Source organism: Mauremys reevesii, linkage group 4, assembly GCF_016161935.1.
Source record: "Mauremys reevesii isolate NIE-2019 linkage group 4, ASM1616193v1, whole genome shotgun sequence".
In the NCBI taxonomy this organism is placed as follows: domain Eukaryota; kingdom Metazoa; phylum Chordata; order Testudines; family Geoemydidae; genus Mauremys; species Mauremys reevesii.
The window spans coordinates 130,037,593-130,052,935 of NC_052626.1; the positions used below are offsets into that span (position 1 = coordinate 130,037,593).

The 15,343-nt window shown below is 56.6% G+C and overlaps 1 protein-coding gene across 1 annotated transcript in view; it reads right to left on the minus strand.

Moving 5' to 3' along the window:
• The window catches only part of LOC120404011 (maestro heat-like repeat-containing protein family member 7), a 134,375-nt gene extending 126,178 nt beyond the window's left edge, over window positions 1-8,197 (minus strand). The window contains exons 1-3 of the mRNA XM_039536026.1: window positions 8,186-8,197; window positions 2,067-2,194; window positions 965-1,062 (exon numbers count right to left, since the gene is read on the minus strand). Of these exons, the coding sequence (XP_039391960.1) occupies window positions 965-1,062; window positions 2,067-2,193 (225 nt within the window). The 5' untranslated portion in view covers window position 2,194; window positions 8,186-8,197. The remainder of the gene's footprint in view (window positions 1-964; window positions 1,063-2,066; window positions 2,195-8,185) is intronic.
• Between the last annotated feature and the right edge of the window lie 7,146 nt (window positions 8,198-15,343).

The window sequence follows — 15,343 nt, forward strand, 5'->3', positions numbered from 1 at the left end:
CCCCGCCCCCTTACCAGGCAGCTCTGAGTGGGAGGAGCTCAGCCCCGCCCCCTTACCATGCAGCTCAAGCAGGGGGGGCTCAGGCCAGCAGGAGGGCCAGCCCCGCCTCCTTACCAGGCAGCTCTGAGTGGGAGGAGCTCAGCCCCGCCCCCTTACCATGCAGCTCAAGCAGGAGGTGCTCAGGCCATGCCCCCTTACCATGCAGCTCAAGCAGGAGGAGCTCAGCCCCGCCCCCTTACCAGGCAGCTCTGAGTGGGAGGAGCTCAGCCCCGCCCCCTTACCATGCAGCTCAAGCAGGAGGTGCTCAGGCCATGCCTCCTTACCATGCAGCTCAAGCGGGAGGCGCTCTGGCCCCACCCCCTTACCACGTGGCTCCAAGTGGGAGGAGCTCAGGCCCCGCCCAAGCCACGCTGCTTTAGCTCTGTCCAGGGCCACTCCTGGAGGCGGTGCGCTGAGGCGCCGGGGGATGGGGGCAGGCGGAGGGAGCCTCCGGCATTCTCGTGGGGGCCTCTGCGTGGCCCGGGGCCTGGTGCAAATTGCCCCACTTTTCCCCCCCTCTGGGTGGCCCTGCCCAAGCCCAGCAAGACAAGGTAAAGGGGGCCCAGGCTGGCAGAACAGGCGGGCTCAGTGGTATCCCGAGACATCAGGTGGCACCTCAAAGGGGCTGGAAATTGAAAGTAGACAAATTCAAACTGGAAATGTACGTTTTTAACTGAGAAAGTAATAGACCATTGGAACAACTGAGCAAGTGGCATGGTGGGTGACCTTTTGTAACTCAAGGCAGGACATTTTTAAGATGCTTTAGTTTAAACAGGAATTATTCGGGGGCTGGTCTCTGGCCTGTGTTATACAGGAGGTCACAGTGGTCCCATCTGGCCTTAGAATCCATGCATCTCCCGGAGAAGGGCGGATGGTGCATGTGGATAGGGCACTAGCTGACAGGTCAGAGGAGGGCTCTTAGTACCTGTTCATTGCTCGTGAGAAAGGCGTCGATGTAGTCCAGGGCCTCTTTGTCCTCCCAGTCTAGCCTCCTAAAGCAGGCGTTACAGTAGGCTGGTGAATCTGATCAAAGACAGAGCGGTGGTAATACCTGGGTCTGCCAAGCTGCAGGCTGGGTGACAGAGATCTTAGAGAAAACCCTTACCCCTCACTCCCGCCCCAGCAGGGGAGCAGCCCCAATGCACAGCAGGGTCTGGCACAGCGATTCCTGGATTCCTCACCTCTTTGCTGCCCAGCCCAGCAAAGATCCAGTCAGAGCCCTGGTTCCCAACAGCCACCCCACTTCCCCGCCCAGCATGCAGGCTCAGTCTGGGGATTTGGAGAGCGTCACATCTGGAAGGAGGGATGATGTCAGGCCATGAGTGGTGTCCCAACTCTCCAGGCCATTGCTGGAGGGGGCAGAGGGACTGGCAGTGAATTGGTCTGGTCCTCATGTAGGAGAGGGAACAGTTGCCCAGTCTGTGTGAGAGATGGGGACCCAGAGCCTGCCCGTTCTGCTTGTTCTGACTGCCTCTCCTGCCACCAACAGCCAGCCAGAGCCATCGGGTGTAACCTGGGCAGGCACTGGGCTCCCATCGTCAACACTCCCCCCCAAATGCCCTGTGCTGGGACATGCAACAAAGGAGCCAGCAGACGGGGCTGCATCATCAGGGGGCATCTTATGCTCTGGCCGGTGCCCTGCAATCCTAGGCTTTAACAACCCACCCTGCACCAAGCAGCCCCTTTGACGGGTGGAAAATATCTTCCAACCCTGCAGCGTGACAGATCAGGGTGGGCGATTCAGTCAGTCTCCACCCCATGCTTCGGCTGCCGTTTCTAATGCCCCAATCAGCTCTAGAGGCTGCAGCTGCTGCCAGCAGGAGGGGCCATTCCCCCCTGCCGGGGTTTTCTTGTCTCTCCATCTCATGGCAGCCCAGAGCAGTACAAGGACTATGGAGTCTTCTCCCCCAAGTGACACCCTAGTCCTGCCACCCAACCCCCAGAGGGGCCAAGCCCCACCGCAATGCAGGGCCATGGCCCCGGCCATTTCTGCAGCCCCCTCCGCCCACCCAGGAGGCGCCACTCACCGGCATGGAAGGGCTGAGGCTCCTGCTTCAGCTGTGGAAACTTTTCCCAACTCTCCCATGGGGGAGGTTTCATCTCCAACCAGGCACGCATGAGCTTTGAGGGGCCCCTGGGGACTTCCTCAGCCATCCTGCAAGAAGCCAGGACAAGGCATTGCTTGTGAGTGACGAGAGGCGACTGCCCCGTTCAGCATCAGGGCCAGCCCAATTATTTCTGTTCCACCAGCGCCTACAGATGCCAGCTGAGATCAGGGCCCTGTTGCACCAGGTGCTGCAGACAATCCCTGGGCCACAGGGCTCAGACTCTAACTAGCCAAGGCAGCCAGCAGGGAAACAAGTGAAGGGATGTGCTCAAAGTCACCCAGCCAGTCAGCAGGACAGGCAGGATTAGAACCCAGGTCTCCTTATGCCCAGCCAGCACCCCATCCCGCAGGCCAAACGGCCTCCCTGGGTCACTCTCACCTCTCCTTCTGCTGGTTCACAAGCTGCACAGCAGACAGGCTGGATCCAGCCACTCAGGATTCTTCCTGCCCAGGGAAATTACCCTAATCCCTTCCCCCAGGAATATTGGGGCCATGGCAGTTCCCAGGTGGGCGAGGCCAGGGGGGTGGGGCAGCTGGGGCGGGCTCGTGAGCAGCAGGAGTTGCTAACCCCCGTGAAAGGGCAGGAGCAGAAGGTGGGAGAGCAGCAGAGAGGCTGGTACCTTCTCTTCCAACGTGCCCAACCTCAATTGCATTTATCCTGACCACCCCCCGCAGGGCAGGGCCTGGCTGCTACCCCCCACTGAACAGACAGGGAACTGTGGCACAGAGGGAATAAGGGACTTGCCCAAGGCTACGCAGACTATCTCTGGCAGAGCTGGGAAATGGCCATGGGTCTCCTGGGTCCCAGGCTGGCACCTTCTCTTCCAACCTCCTGCCCTCTTTGTCCCTGGTTCAGTGTGAGCTGTGGGAGCTCTCTGGGGCACAGGAGCTGGCTTGTGCCCAGATGGAACAACGTTGCCTATTGCACAGATCTCACTTTTCCCAAACATTGAAAATGCTGCTAAAACCATACCAGGGCCCGCCAGGATCCCTGCAGCTGGTCATTGCAAAGTTGTGAACTGTTCCCTGGCCTCCCAGAGTGGGGCAGTGGGAGAGGGTGGGGCTGGCCCAAGGCCCTGCTGGATGGCGGCTCATGTGTATGGGGTCCCAGTGCTACAAAGCTGTGTGCCAGGGGCCGCGCTTTCTGGGGGTTTCACGGCTCATCTCTCCAAGGCCTGGGTGGCAGCAGCCGCTGGAAAGCATCCCAGGCCTGATTCCCCCCATGATGGGTCTCCTAAATGGCCCCTGCTCTGGGGGGCTCCATTCCTCACTCAATGTCTCCTGCTGATTCTCCAGCAGCTGCACGGCAGGTGTCCTAATGCAGCCCTAGCCCTGTCCAGAGCTCAGGGGCACTGTCCTGGCATCGGACTGTCTTGGTAAATAGAACAATGGCTCCTGGCAACCTGAGAATGCCTGTTCCCCTGGCAACCTCAGTGCCATTCCCTATGGAAGTGATGGGGTCAGCAAAGGTGATGGAGGTGGTCAGGCCTAGCTCGCTAATGACATTCCAGGTGCAGGGGGCAAGGTGCAGAGCCAGAGAGGAGATTGGGGAGGCAGGAGTGGGACATTGTGATGTGGTGCGGGCGGGAACTAGCTCCCCACAGCTGAATGCTCCGCAACACTGGCGGATTCAGATCCAAACCTAGATCAGGCTCCAAATTCACAGCTGGCCCCTCCCCCCGATCCGGAGCGGCTGAGACTCCAGCGCTCTGTGGAAGAGACCAACAAACACCAGATCCTGGGGTGGGCTTCCCCCAGAGACAATCTCGTGCTTGGAAGGGAGATGCCCAGAGCCGGCAGCTCCACCACTCACGCTCGCAGCTGCCTGGGAATGAGCCAGGATCAGAGCATCGGATAGCGCGCAAAGCCCAGATCAGCACCCCCAGGCCTGCGAGGGACCCACACCGTCTGGGGGTGGTTGATTTCACCAGAGAGGGAGCTTCCCACAGACTCTCCAGCTCCCTCACCTCTCATGCTTCTTCCCATTTGCCTTTCATCACTGCCACATGGACCAAGTTGGCCACCAGCTGCCTCCCTGTCTGGACACTTACCTGGCCCCATCATGGCAGTGGCTGAGCAGAGGTGGCCAATAGAAGATTCTCCTACCTGGAGTCAGGGGTGGGCAGAAGACTGCGTGTAAATGGGCCACCCACTTTCTGCTGCCGGTGGCAGAGCTGAAACGGCTGGCTCAGCGTTCCTCAGCAGCACGTGCCGGCTCTCGCTCTGTCAGAGCCAAGCCTGGCAGTGAGGGGATGAGGCTGTGCCAGCCAGCAGGGGGCATGTCACAATGGGCAGGCGAGTCACAAGCCAGCCAGTGTGTGACTCCCCAGCCATGGGATGCCCCAGCCCAGACTAGTTCTGGCCTCGCAGGGTTTAAGAGCCTGTCCTTCCCCACCAGGGTCATGGGAGGGACCTTCCACTCCCCACAGTCACAGACGTTCGGCTGGAAGGGACTGCTGGACTTGTCTAGTCCCAGCTCCTGCAGACCCCAGGCCAGAGCCCCTCCCTGCGTCCATGCAGCTGAAGCCAGGAGGTTGCCGGATGGATCCCTGAGTGGAAGAATCACTTCCATCCCGGCTCCTCCTCCTTGTGACAGTACAGAACGGGGGTTCCCGAACTCTCTCCTCCTCCAGCTCCCAGCCCATGCTTTAAGAGCAGCCCCCCCCCCCCCCGCCCAACTGAGTCTCAGGCCTTGCTAGCCACTCAGTGCCACAGCAGCCCCAGGAGATGATTGTTGTGGGGGTCTCAGCCCAGGGAAGGCAGTGACTCCTAGAAGCAGGGAAAGCAGCAGCACCATAGCTCAGGGAAGTCTGGCAATGCCAGTGGCTGGCTGGGGTCTGACAGCCCAGGCACCCAGAGCAGATTGTCAAAGGCCAAAACCCTCTCACCACCGGCTCTGTAGCTCCCCCTTGCTTTTGGTCTGTCTTAGGCACCATCCTGGCCCTCATCCCCATGGCATCAGAGCACTGCCCAACCTCGATTGCATTTAATCTAACCACCCCCTGCAGGGCAGGGCCTGGCTGCTACCCCCCACTGAACAGACAGGGAACTGTGGCACAGAGGGAATAAGGGACTTGCCCGAGGCCACGCAGAGTATCTGTGTCAGAGCTGGGAAATGACCATGGGTCTCCTGGGTCTCAGACTGTTGCCTTTGTCAGGCAGGAGCAAGTTCCTGGCCCTGGAGTGATGTTGAGCAGACTGAGCTGCTGCTGTGAAACTGATATAGCTGCTCTGGGAGTCACAAGGCCAGTTCCTGGCTTGTGGATTGGCTGGAGCCCAGCACAGGAGGGACTCAGCCCCTTACAGATGGCTCCCAAGGCGCTTGGCTCCTGGCCCCGCTGGGTACTGACATGCCAGGTGCAGAGGGCGAGGTGCAGCGCCAGGGAGGAGATTGGGGAGGCAGGTGCACTGAGGTGGGGCTGAGCGGGCAGGTGCTGAGGAGCTGCGGCTGGCTGGCCAGCAGAGAGGAGGAGCAGCAGCTCGGCTCTGGAGGGCCCAGCTGCAGTTCCACACTGGGCGCTGCCAGAGCCTGGCAGGTGGCTGGCTGAAGTGGCACGCTGTGCTATGGTGTGGGCAGGAGCTAGCTCCCCACATCTGAACGCTCCACAGCACCGGCGGATTCAGATCCAAACCCGGATCTGGCTCCAAATTCACAGCTGGCCCCTCCCCCCAATCTGGAGTGGCTGAGACTCCAGCGCTCTGTGGAAGAGGCCAACAAATGGCAGCTCCTGGGGTGGGCTTACCCCCCGCCACAAGGCAATCTCGTGCTGGGAAGGGAGATGCCCAGAGCTGGCAGCTCCATCACTCACATTCCCAGCTTCCTGGGAATGAGCCAGGATTACAGCCCTGGGTAGCGCGCAAAGCCCGGATCAGCACCCTCAGGCCTGCGAAGGACCCACACTGTCTGGGGGTGGTTGATTTCACAAGAGAGGGGGCTTCCCACAGACTCTCCAACTCTCTCACTGTGACAAAGTGGGACTGTTCTTAATGTTTCCTCTGAATACTGTAGGGGTGCCTCAGTTTCCCCTCTGCATTTCTTAAGTCTCTAGGTGGTGGGATAAAGGCCAGTGTGCATAAATGGCTGACACTGTTTCCGGGCAGCTAATGGCCGGGGCCCTTCCCCCCTGCAAGGGGATGCTAAAGGTGTTGGAGAACAAAGAGATCAGGTGACCTCCTGGCCCGGGAAAGAGACAAAGGCCAGAGAGCAGGGGCTGGAGAGTTTCCGTTTGGAGCTGGCTGGGGATGAGGAGTGAAGTGCAGATGTGGGTGTCTGGCTCACTGCCCCCCAAAATGGACCCGGCTAAGGGGTCCTGTTCTCTGGACCTACAAGCTCTGTTTTAGACCGTGTTCCTGTCATCTAATAAACCTCTATTTTACTGGCTGGCTAAGAGTCCCATCTGACTGCAAAGTGGGGGTGCAGGACCCTCTGGCTTCTCTAGGACCCTGCCTGGGCAGACTTGCTGTGGGAAGCGCAAGGAGGGGCAGAGGATGCTGAATGCTCCAAGGTCAGACCCAGGAAGCTGGAAGCCCTGTGAGCTTCTGGCCCAGAAGAGCCTGCTCACAGAGAGGAGACTTCACCAGACTCCTGACTGGCTTCATAGGGAGCAGCTCCAGAGTATTGCCCAGGGACTCCATGACACACACCTCTTATGCTTCTTCCCATTTGCCTTTCATCACCCCCACATGGCCCATGTTGGCCACCAGCTACCTCTCTGTCTAGACACTTACCTGGCCCCATCATAGCAGCGGCTGAGCATGCGGGTGTTGTTGAATTTAGTGTCTCAACCCCCCCATGGAGCAGGGACTTGCTCTCCCTAGTTTGCTCAGGCCCAGAGTGTCAGGGACTCATCTGATCTCACTCAGAAGACTTACAGCAGAGCTGGGAACTGAACACATCTCTCCTGAGTCCCAGCCCAATGCCTCATCTACCAGCCTGTGCCGCCTTCCATGCCTTGCCACCAGCCCCGCTAAACCCTCCTCCTTGTCTCCATCCCCTCTGGGCTTGACTGGTGCGACCCCTTCTGTTTAGCCGCCCCAGACTCCCTCCTGTGCGCATGCCGCTGCCCACTTCCTCACTGGCACCGGGCTAGACAGCCAGCACCAGGGCACTTGGAAGCCAGGAGCTCGCAGAAGGCTTGGTGTGGCTGGCGATGCAATGGAAAAGCAGAGGTGGGCAATAGAAGATTCTCCTACCTGGAGTCAGTGGTGGGCAAAAGCCGGTGTGTATATGGTCCACCCACTTTCTGCTGCCGGTGGCAGAGCTGAAACGGCTGGCTCAGCGTTCCTCAGCAGCACGTGAAAGCACTCGCTCTGCCAGAGCCAAGCCTGGCAGTGAGGGGATGAGGCTGTGCCAGCCAGCAGGGGGCATGTCACAATGGGTAGGCGAGTCACAAGCCAGCCAGTGTGTGACTCCCCAGCCATGGGATGCCCCAGCCCAGACTGGTTCTGGCCTCGCAGGGTTTAAGAGCCTGTCCTTCCCCACCGGGGTCATGGGAGGGACCTGTGACGGGTTGGATCACAGAAACCCCCCGGGAGCTGCCACCTGATGTGCCAAGACTACCTCTGCTCCTGTTTTCCCTGCCAGCTCAGGACTCCAGCACCCTGTCTTGCTAAGCCAGACACTCCCGTCTGCTCCAACAAAGACCCAGGGTCTGAATTACTTGCCCCAAAGCTGCAGGTTTACCTGAAAATAGCTCACAGAAGTATGCTTGTCTTTAGCACTCAGATGCCCAACTCCCAATGGGGTCTAAACCCAAATAAATCCGTTTTACCTTGTATAAAGCTTATGCAGGGTAAACTCATAAATTGTTCACCCTCTATAACACTGATAGAGAGAGACGTGCAGTTCTTTGCTCCCCCAGGTATTAATACATACTCTGAGTTAATTAATAAGTAAAAAGTGATTTTATTAAATACAGAAAGTAGGATTTAAGTGGTTCCAAGTAGTAACAGACAGAACAAAGTAAGTCACCAAGCAAAATAAAATAAAATGCACAAATCTATGTCTAATCAAACACTGAATACAGATAAGATCCTCACCAGTTCCGGAAGGCTCCCTTTTACAGACTAATCTCCTTTTAGCCTGGGTCCAGCAATCACTCACACCCCTTTGTTCCAGTTTCCTCCAAGTATCCTGGGGGTGGGGAGGCTCTCTCTTTAAGCAGCTGAAGACACAATGGAGGAGTCTCCCACGGGTTTAAATAGACTTTCTCTTGTGGGTGGAGATCCCCCTCCTCACTCCTATGGAAAGTCCAGCTCCAAGATGGAGTCCTGGAGTCACCTGGACAAGTCACATGTCCATGCATGACTCACAGTCTTTACAGGTAGAAGCCATTGTCCACATGATATCTTGCATGTCTCCAGGAAGACTTCTTATGGGGACTGGAGCATTCCAAGATGCATTGTTCCCCAAGTGCTTCCTGATCGGGTACTTAACCTTGCGAATTCCTTCCTAAAGAAGCTGACCAAATGCCAAACAAAGCTTACTTAGAAATCAAGCAAGTATACAGCCAATATTCTTAACCTCAAGTACAAAATGATAGATGTGTCCAAATAGGATGACTAGATATAGTAGACCATAACCTTTACAGAGATATGTTACATGGCACAGGCAGCACAAAACATATTCCAGTTATGTCCTATTTCCATAAAGACTTATGGGAGGTACCGTCACAGAACCTTCCGCTCCCCACAGTCACAGACGTTAGGCCAGAAGGGACCACTGGGCTCATCTAGTCCCAGCTCGTGCAGACCCCAGGCCAGAGCCCTCCTCGTATCTATGCAGCTGGAGCCAGGGGGTTCCCCAGATCCCCGAGTGGGAGTGTTAGGCCTGAATGAAAATATAGCAGACAAAACAGTTATGCCAACCTGACTGAAGTCAGGCTAACAGAGGTTTCTGGGTAATCCCAGAGTGGAAAAGTACTGAGAAGCAGCATTGTTTCACAAAGCCCTGGAAAACATGAGATAAGCCAGGGATTGCATTCCTGGCATAGCATCAGCTGTGCTAAGGACAGTGTTTGAAGAACTGATAAGAAACTCTAGCATCCCACGGTTCAGATTCTAACTCTCTGGTTGAGTTATAGGCTTGTTTAAAACTCCCCTGTATTTCTAACTTTTGGTGTTTGTTAAGATATAATTAATAATCTAAAGTTGTAGACATAAAGTCTAGGCATGTGTGTATATTAAAAGTGTCTAGTTTTAAGTTGTTAAACAAAGGGGGGTGGGTTTGCTCAAGTGAGTGATGTATGACGTAATAAAACTGTCTATATAGGCTAATACTAAGCTGTAAAGAGTTGCTGGTTCTCACTGGAGACGAGCTGCTCTTTACTGACGCGTGCACTTGTCAATAAAGAGCTTTTTGATCGGACCTTGCTGGTGTTGCCTGTCTCTCTGTGATCAGACAACAAATTTCGCTGTCGGGGTTAAAGTCCCCAACAGGAGCATCAGTTCCATCCTGGCTCCTCCTCCTTGTGACAGTGCAGAATGGGGGTTCTTGAACTCTCCCTACCCCCAGCTCCCATTCCCAGCTCACGCGGGCGGCTCTTTGCACCTGCCCAAGCTGCCGGGTGCCTTGGCCATGGGATGTAAAATGGCCCCATCTCTGCTTCCCCTTTCACCGCTGCAACAACGCACAAGCTGCTTTAAGAGCAGCCTCCTGCCCCTCCCCACCAGCTGAGTCTCAGGCCTTGCTAGCTGCTCAGTGCCTCGGCAGCTCCAGGAGATGATTGCTGCGGGGGTCTTGTGTGACATTATGAGTCTGATCTAATATCTCACTGAAGAAAAACAGGGCCAGAAAGAGTTAATTAACTCGCAGACTAACCTGACCCAGGGCTGAACTTTAGAAACTGGTTAGGAAGATGTGTAAATGAATAGAGCTTTGAAATGCAGGTCTGCATTGTTAGAGGTAGAAGGGTAGGTGTTTGCTCAGGTCTTATGTGATGTAAGCAAACAAGACTTGTTTATTGCTATGGCTTTAATTTAAAGATCAAAAAAGGAATATTAACATTTAGGAAGATGCTTGAGTGAAATAGTATTATTTTCTATGTGTCTCTTTGAAGGTTGTGGTAACCCGTATCTGAACTATTTAATGGCTAAATTACCCTGTGTTAATTGCCAGCATGTTTGGGAGAAGGAGCATTAGGCCTATTGTTTTCTCAAGCCAAAAGGCTGCTGGAAATGTATAAGAACCCTAGGACATGATCCTACTTCATCTCAGATCTGCTTTGGGTTTCAAGAGGGGGAAACCTTAAGCCATAAGGCTTGAGATCCCCAGTCACTGACTGGAGTCACCCTGAATATGGACATTGGACCATAACCTATGGACTATTTCTAAAAGGACTTTTGGCAACTACAAGCTCACCTCTACTATGTATCTGAACCTCAAGAACTGAATTCAAGTCTGTATGTATATTGGTCTTTTAACCAACACTCTCTCGCTTTTCTTTTCTAATAAACTTTAGCTTAGTTAATAAGAATTGGCTATAGCGTGTATTTTAGGTAAGATCTAGTTAATTGGACCTGGGTATGTGGCTGATCCTTTGAGATTGGAAGAACCTTTTATTTTATATGATGAGATAAGATTTTCAGTAATCATCATCATAGCTGACGTGTGTGTCTGGATGGAGGCTTGAGGTTGGGCACTTTAAGGGAACTGCAGTGTTTGAACTTCTGAGTAACCAGTGGGGTATGGTAGAAGCTGTTCTGTGCTGGCTTGGTAAATCTAAGTATTGGAATAACCACCAGCTTCTGGGGTTTGTCTGCCCCGTTCTGTTTGCAGTTCACCCTAATTGTGTGACCTCAGCTGTCTCCCACGGGCAGCACTGTCACATCTTGGCCCAGGGGGAGGCAGTGACTCCTAGAAGCAGGGAGAGCAGCAGCACCATAGATCAGGGAGGTCTGGCAATGCCAGTGGCTGGCTGGGATCTGACAGCCCAGGCACCCAGAGCAGACTGTCAAAGGCCAAACCCCTCTCACCACTGGCTCTGTAGCTCCCCCTTAGGCACCATCCCGTGCCTGTAGATCTTCCACCGTAGGGGCATGTGCATCCACGGCACTTGAGTCACAGACATTTGCCAGCAGTACCATGCAGCGATGCCTGCGCTCCCGCTCTCCCCATGTGCTCAGGCACGGGCATCAAAAGGGCACGTCCGCCACCTCCCTCTCCGGTCCTTCACATCTGCGTGCAGCCAGGTGAACATCCCCATTTCTACTGAGGCCTCAGGGACAAGGTCTATGATGAACTGGCTGGGATTGATCCCCCCCCAATCCCATGTTGCACCCTATGGCTCGCTGAGGATCCAAACTGACACTCATCGGTTTGAGCCCCTACCTAGCCAGGCCCTGTTCACTCCCCCGAGGCAGTTGCTGGCCCTGAACCCCTGCAGGCAGCCATGACACACAGGCGCTCAGGGCTCGAGAGAAGGGCTATCGCCGGCTGAAAGACCCCTGCCTGCGTGGTGGGGATCGAGGCCACTTTGCCAGCAGTTGCCCCCCAAGTCCTGGGCTATGGTGAGTCTGGGGAGATGGGAGGATTCAGCCTCATGAGAGGAGATGTGGCTGGACAGAATGGCAGAATTGGGTCTCCGAGCAGACACTAGAAACTGCCTAACACCGAGCAGGGGTCTGGGACTGGGAGATGTGTAGGGTACAGAGCACAGCACCCCTAACGCCGGGCAGGGGGGTTGGGGCTGGGGATGTGTCAGGTATGGAGTGCAGCACCCCCTAATACTGGGCAGCAGGGCTGGGAGATGCGGGGTGTAGGGTACAGAGCACAGCACCTCTAATGCTGGGCAGCAGGGCTGGGAGATGCGGGGTGTAGGGTACAGAGCACAGCGCCTCTAATGCTGGGCAGCAGGGCTGGGAGATGCGGGGTGTAGGGTACAGAGCACAGCGCCTCTAATGCTGGGCAGCAGGGCTGGGAGATGCGGGGTGTAGGGTACAGAGCACAGCGCCTCTAATACTGGGCAGCAGGGCTGGGAGATGCGGGGTGTAGGGTACAGAGCACAGCGCCTCTAATGCTGGGCAGCAGGGCTGGGAGATGCGGGGTGTAGGGTACAGAGCACAGTGCGCACTAACGCTGGGCAGCAGGGCTGGGAGATGCGGGGTGTAGGGTACAGAGCACAGCGCCTCTAATGCTGGGCAGCAGGGCTGGGAGATGCAGGGTGTAGGGTACAGAGCACAGTGCCCGCTAACGCTGGGCAGCAGGGCTGGGAGATGCGGGGTGTAGGGTACAGAGCACAGCGCCTCTAATGCTGGGCAGCAGGGCTTGGAGATACGGGGTGTAGGGTACAGAGCACAGTGCCCACTAACGCTGGGCCGGGGGGCTTGGGCTGAGGATGGGTAGGGTACCGAGTGCCACGGAGTGTGGGGGAGACAAGGCCCTGCACCTCAGGCTTCCTGTGATTCACCATGACTCTCGGCCAGCCAGTAAAACACAAGGTTTATTTAGACGACAGGAACACAGTCCAAGACAGGTCTTGCAGGTTCAGACAACAGGAGCCCCTCAGTTAGGTCCCTCTTGCGGGGGTGGGGGGGCAGGGAGGCCAGAGCCCCGTTGGGAGATCAGAGCCCCATCTGGGCTCCCCTCCATTTTCCCAGCCAGCTCCAAACTGAAACTCCCTCCAGCCTCTCACTTAGCCTCCCCCCGGCTCCTCTCCCACCCTTTGTCCAGTTCCCGGGCAGAGGTGTCACCTGGCCTCCAACCCCCTTCCAGGGTTCTCATGTTACCTGCTCAGGTATCCTCCCTCAAGGAAAGTCTCCCATCCCCCAATGCAGACAGTCCCAGCAAAACTCCCCTGCAACCTTCCCAGGCCAACACTCCCCACTCAGCATTCAAAGAACACATTAAGAACATTCCCAGTTCGACACACAGGGCACAGCACCCCCTAATGCAGGTGAGCTGGGGAGAGGCTGGAGAGCACGTGGGCCTAGCCCCATGGGGGGATCGGCCTGTGCAATCAGCGGTGCCCAGGTATAGTGCTCAGGGCTGGATCCAGCTGTGCCATGGGCTAGCACTGCAGGCCTCCCTGTGCTGAGTGGAGGTGCGGGGCAGGTAGTATGTCCCTGTCCCAGGCTTGTAATCCTGGGTCTCTTTCTGAACACCCCGGCTCAGGACTTCGGACGTTGGCTTCACATCTCCCTCATCCCCTCCCACCAGGCCGTGCAACAACCACGACGTCTTCTCTCGCCTCACCAGCAACCAGAGCCAGGGCTCCGCGCTGGACAAGTAAGAGCCTCACAGGGGAAGGAGCGGGTGGGAAGGTGAATCCAGGGCCGGCTCTAGGTTTTTTGCCGCCTCAAGGAAAAAGGAATTTGGCTGCCCCCGTCCCAGCCCTGGGTACTCCCCCTCCTACATGCACCCCCTTCTGCCCCAGCATTGGGCTCTCCCTGTCCCCCTACCCCACCCTATCCACACCCTCTGCTGCACCAGCGCTGGGCTCTCCCCCCCCCGCACCCCTTGCTGCCCCACCCCAGGGGTCACCCCATCCCGCCGACCCCCCCCCACCAGCACTCCCTGCCGCCCCAGCCCTGGGCTCTCCACCACCAGTGCTGACTCCACTCTCTCCTCCCTCGGCTCCAGCCGGCCTGGCGCTGGCAGGGTCGAGGGATGCAGTGGGGCTCCCGGGCTGTGCCTCAGCCCAGGGTCCCTCCAGCCAGGGCTCCCGCCTCCAGGACCGGACGGGACCCAGGAGGGCAGAGCGTGGGGACCACCCCGGCAGGGGGCTGAGGAACCAGGGCAGGGTAGCCCCAGAGAGCAGAGCCCCAGAGAGCGGGACGTGGGCCCCGCATGGCAGCGCCCTGCCCTCTACGGTCCTGCTGCTTCTGGCTGCCCTGCCGCAGTCCCTGGGTGGCTCGGGCCGCTTCACTCAGCCCTGGCTGCGGCGCTGGGGGGTGGCCGCCCTGTGGCACCTGCAGGCGGCTCCGTGCGCCCCGCAGGGCAGCCCCCAGCCTGAGTGTCCCCTGCTCGGAGCCCACCCGGCCCAGCCACAAGGTGCGGGTGCTGCTCCCCCAAGGCGCGAACCGCAGCGGCCCCAGGGCGCCCCCTGCGCACGACGCACTGCTGCTGCCAGGGCTGGCTCTAGGCTTTTGCCACCTGAAGCAGGAAAAAAAAAGCTGTCCAGAATGCCGCCCCTGAAAATGTGCCGCCCCAAGCACTTGCTTGGTTTGCTGGTGCCTAGAGCCGGCCCTGGGTGAATCTCCAGGAAGCCCAGCCCCAAGAGCAGTGAATGGCAGACAGTGACTCCCATGGCTGGCGCCGGGAATGGCCCCAGAGCTGGCAGTCCCAGCTGGGCCTTCGATGCCCCCTCTACCATCCCCACCCTGCTCTAGGTCCCAGCAGTCCCAGCTGGGCTCTCACCCCTCCCCGCCCCCAGCCAAGGCAGGGTCTGCACGAGTCCCTGAGCCATTAGCACCAACAGGGTGTGACCTGCCCCCGGGGGGCCTGTCTGGGGAGCCGGCTTCCCCACAGCCTCTGTCTGTGGTTTGCTTTGCTCTGGAGCGCAGGAGCTGGTCCAAGAGGTAACTATAGCAGGACCGCTTGGAAATAGTGACCATAATACAATTGCATTCAACATCCCTGTGGTGGGAAGAACACCTCAACTGCCCAACACTGTGGCATTTAATTTCAAAAGGGGGAACTATACAAAAATGAGGGGGGTAGTTAGACAAAAGTTAAAAGGTACAGTGACTAAAGTGAAATCCCTGCAAGTTGCATGGGCCCTTTTTAAAGACACCATAATAGAGGCCCAACTTCAATGTATACCCCAAATTAAGAAAAACAGTAAAAGAACTAAAAAAGAGCCACCATGGCTTAACAACCATGTAAAAGAAGCAGTGAGAGATAAAAAGACTTCCTTTAAAAAGTGGAAGTCAAATCCTAGTGAGGCAAATAGAAAGGAGCACAAACACTGCCAACTTAAGTGCAAGAGTGTAATAAGAAAAGCCAAAGAAGAGTTTGAAGAACGGCTAGCCAAAAACTCCAAAGGTAATAACAAAATGTTTTTTAAGTACATCAGAAGCAGGAAGCCTGCTAAACAAGCAGTGGGGCCCCTTGACGATCGAAATACAAAAGGAGCGCTTAAAGACAATAAAGTCATTGCGAAGAAACTAAATGGATTCTTTGCTTCAGTCTTCACGGCTGAGGATGTTAGGGAGATTCCCAAACCTGAGCTGGCTTTTGTAGGTGACAAATCTGAGGAA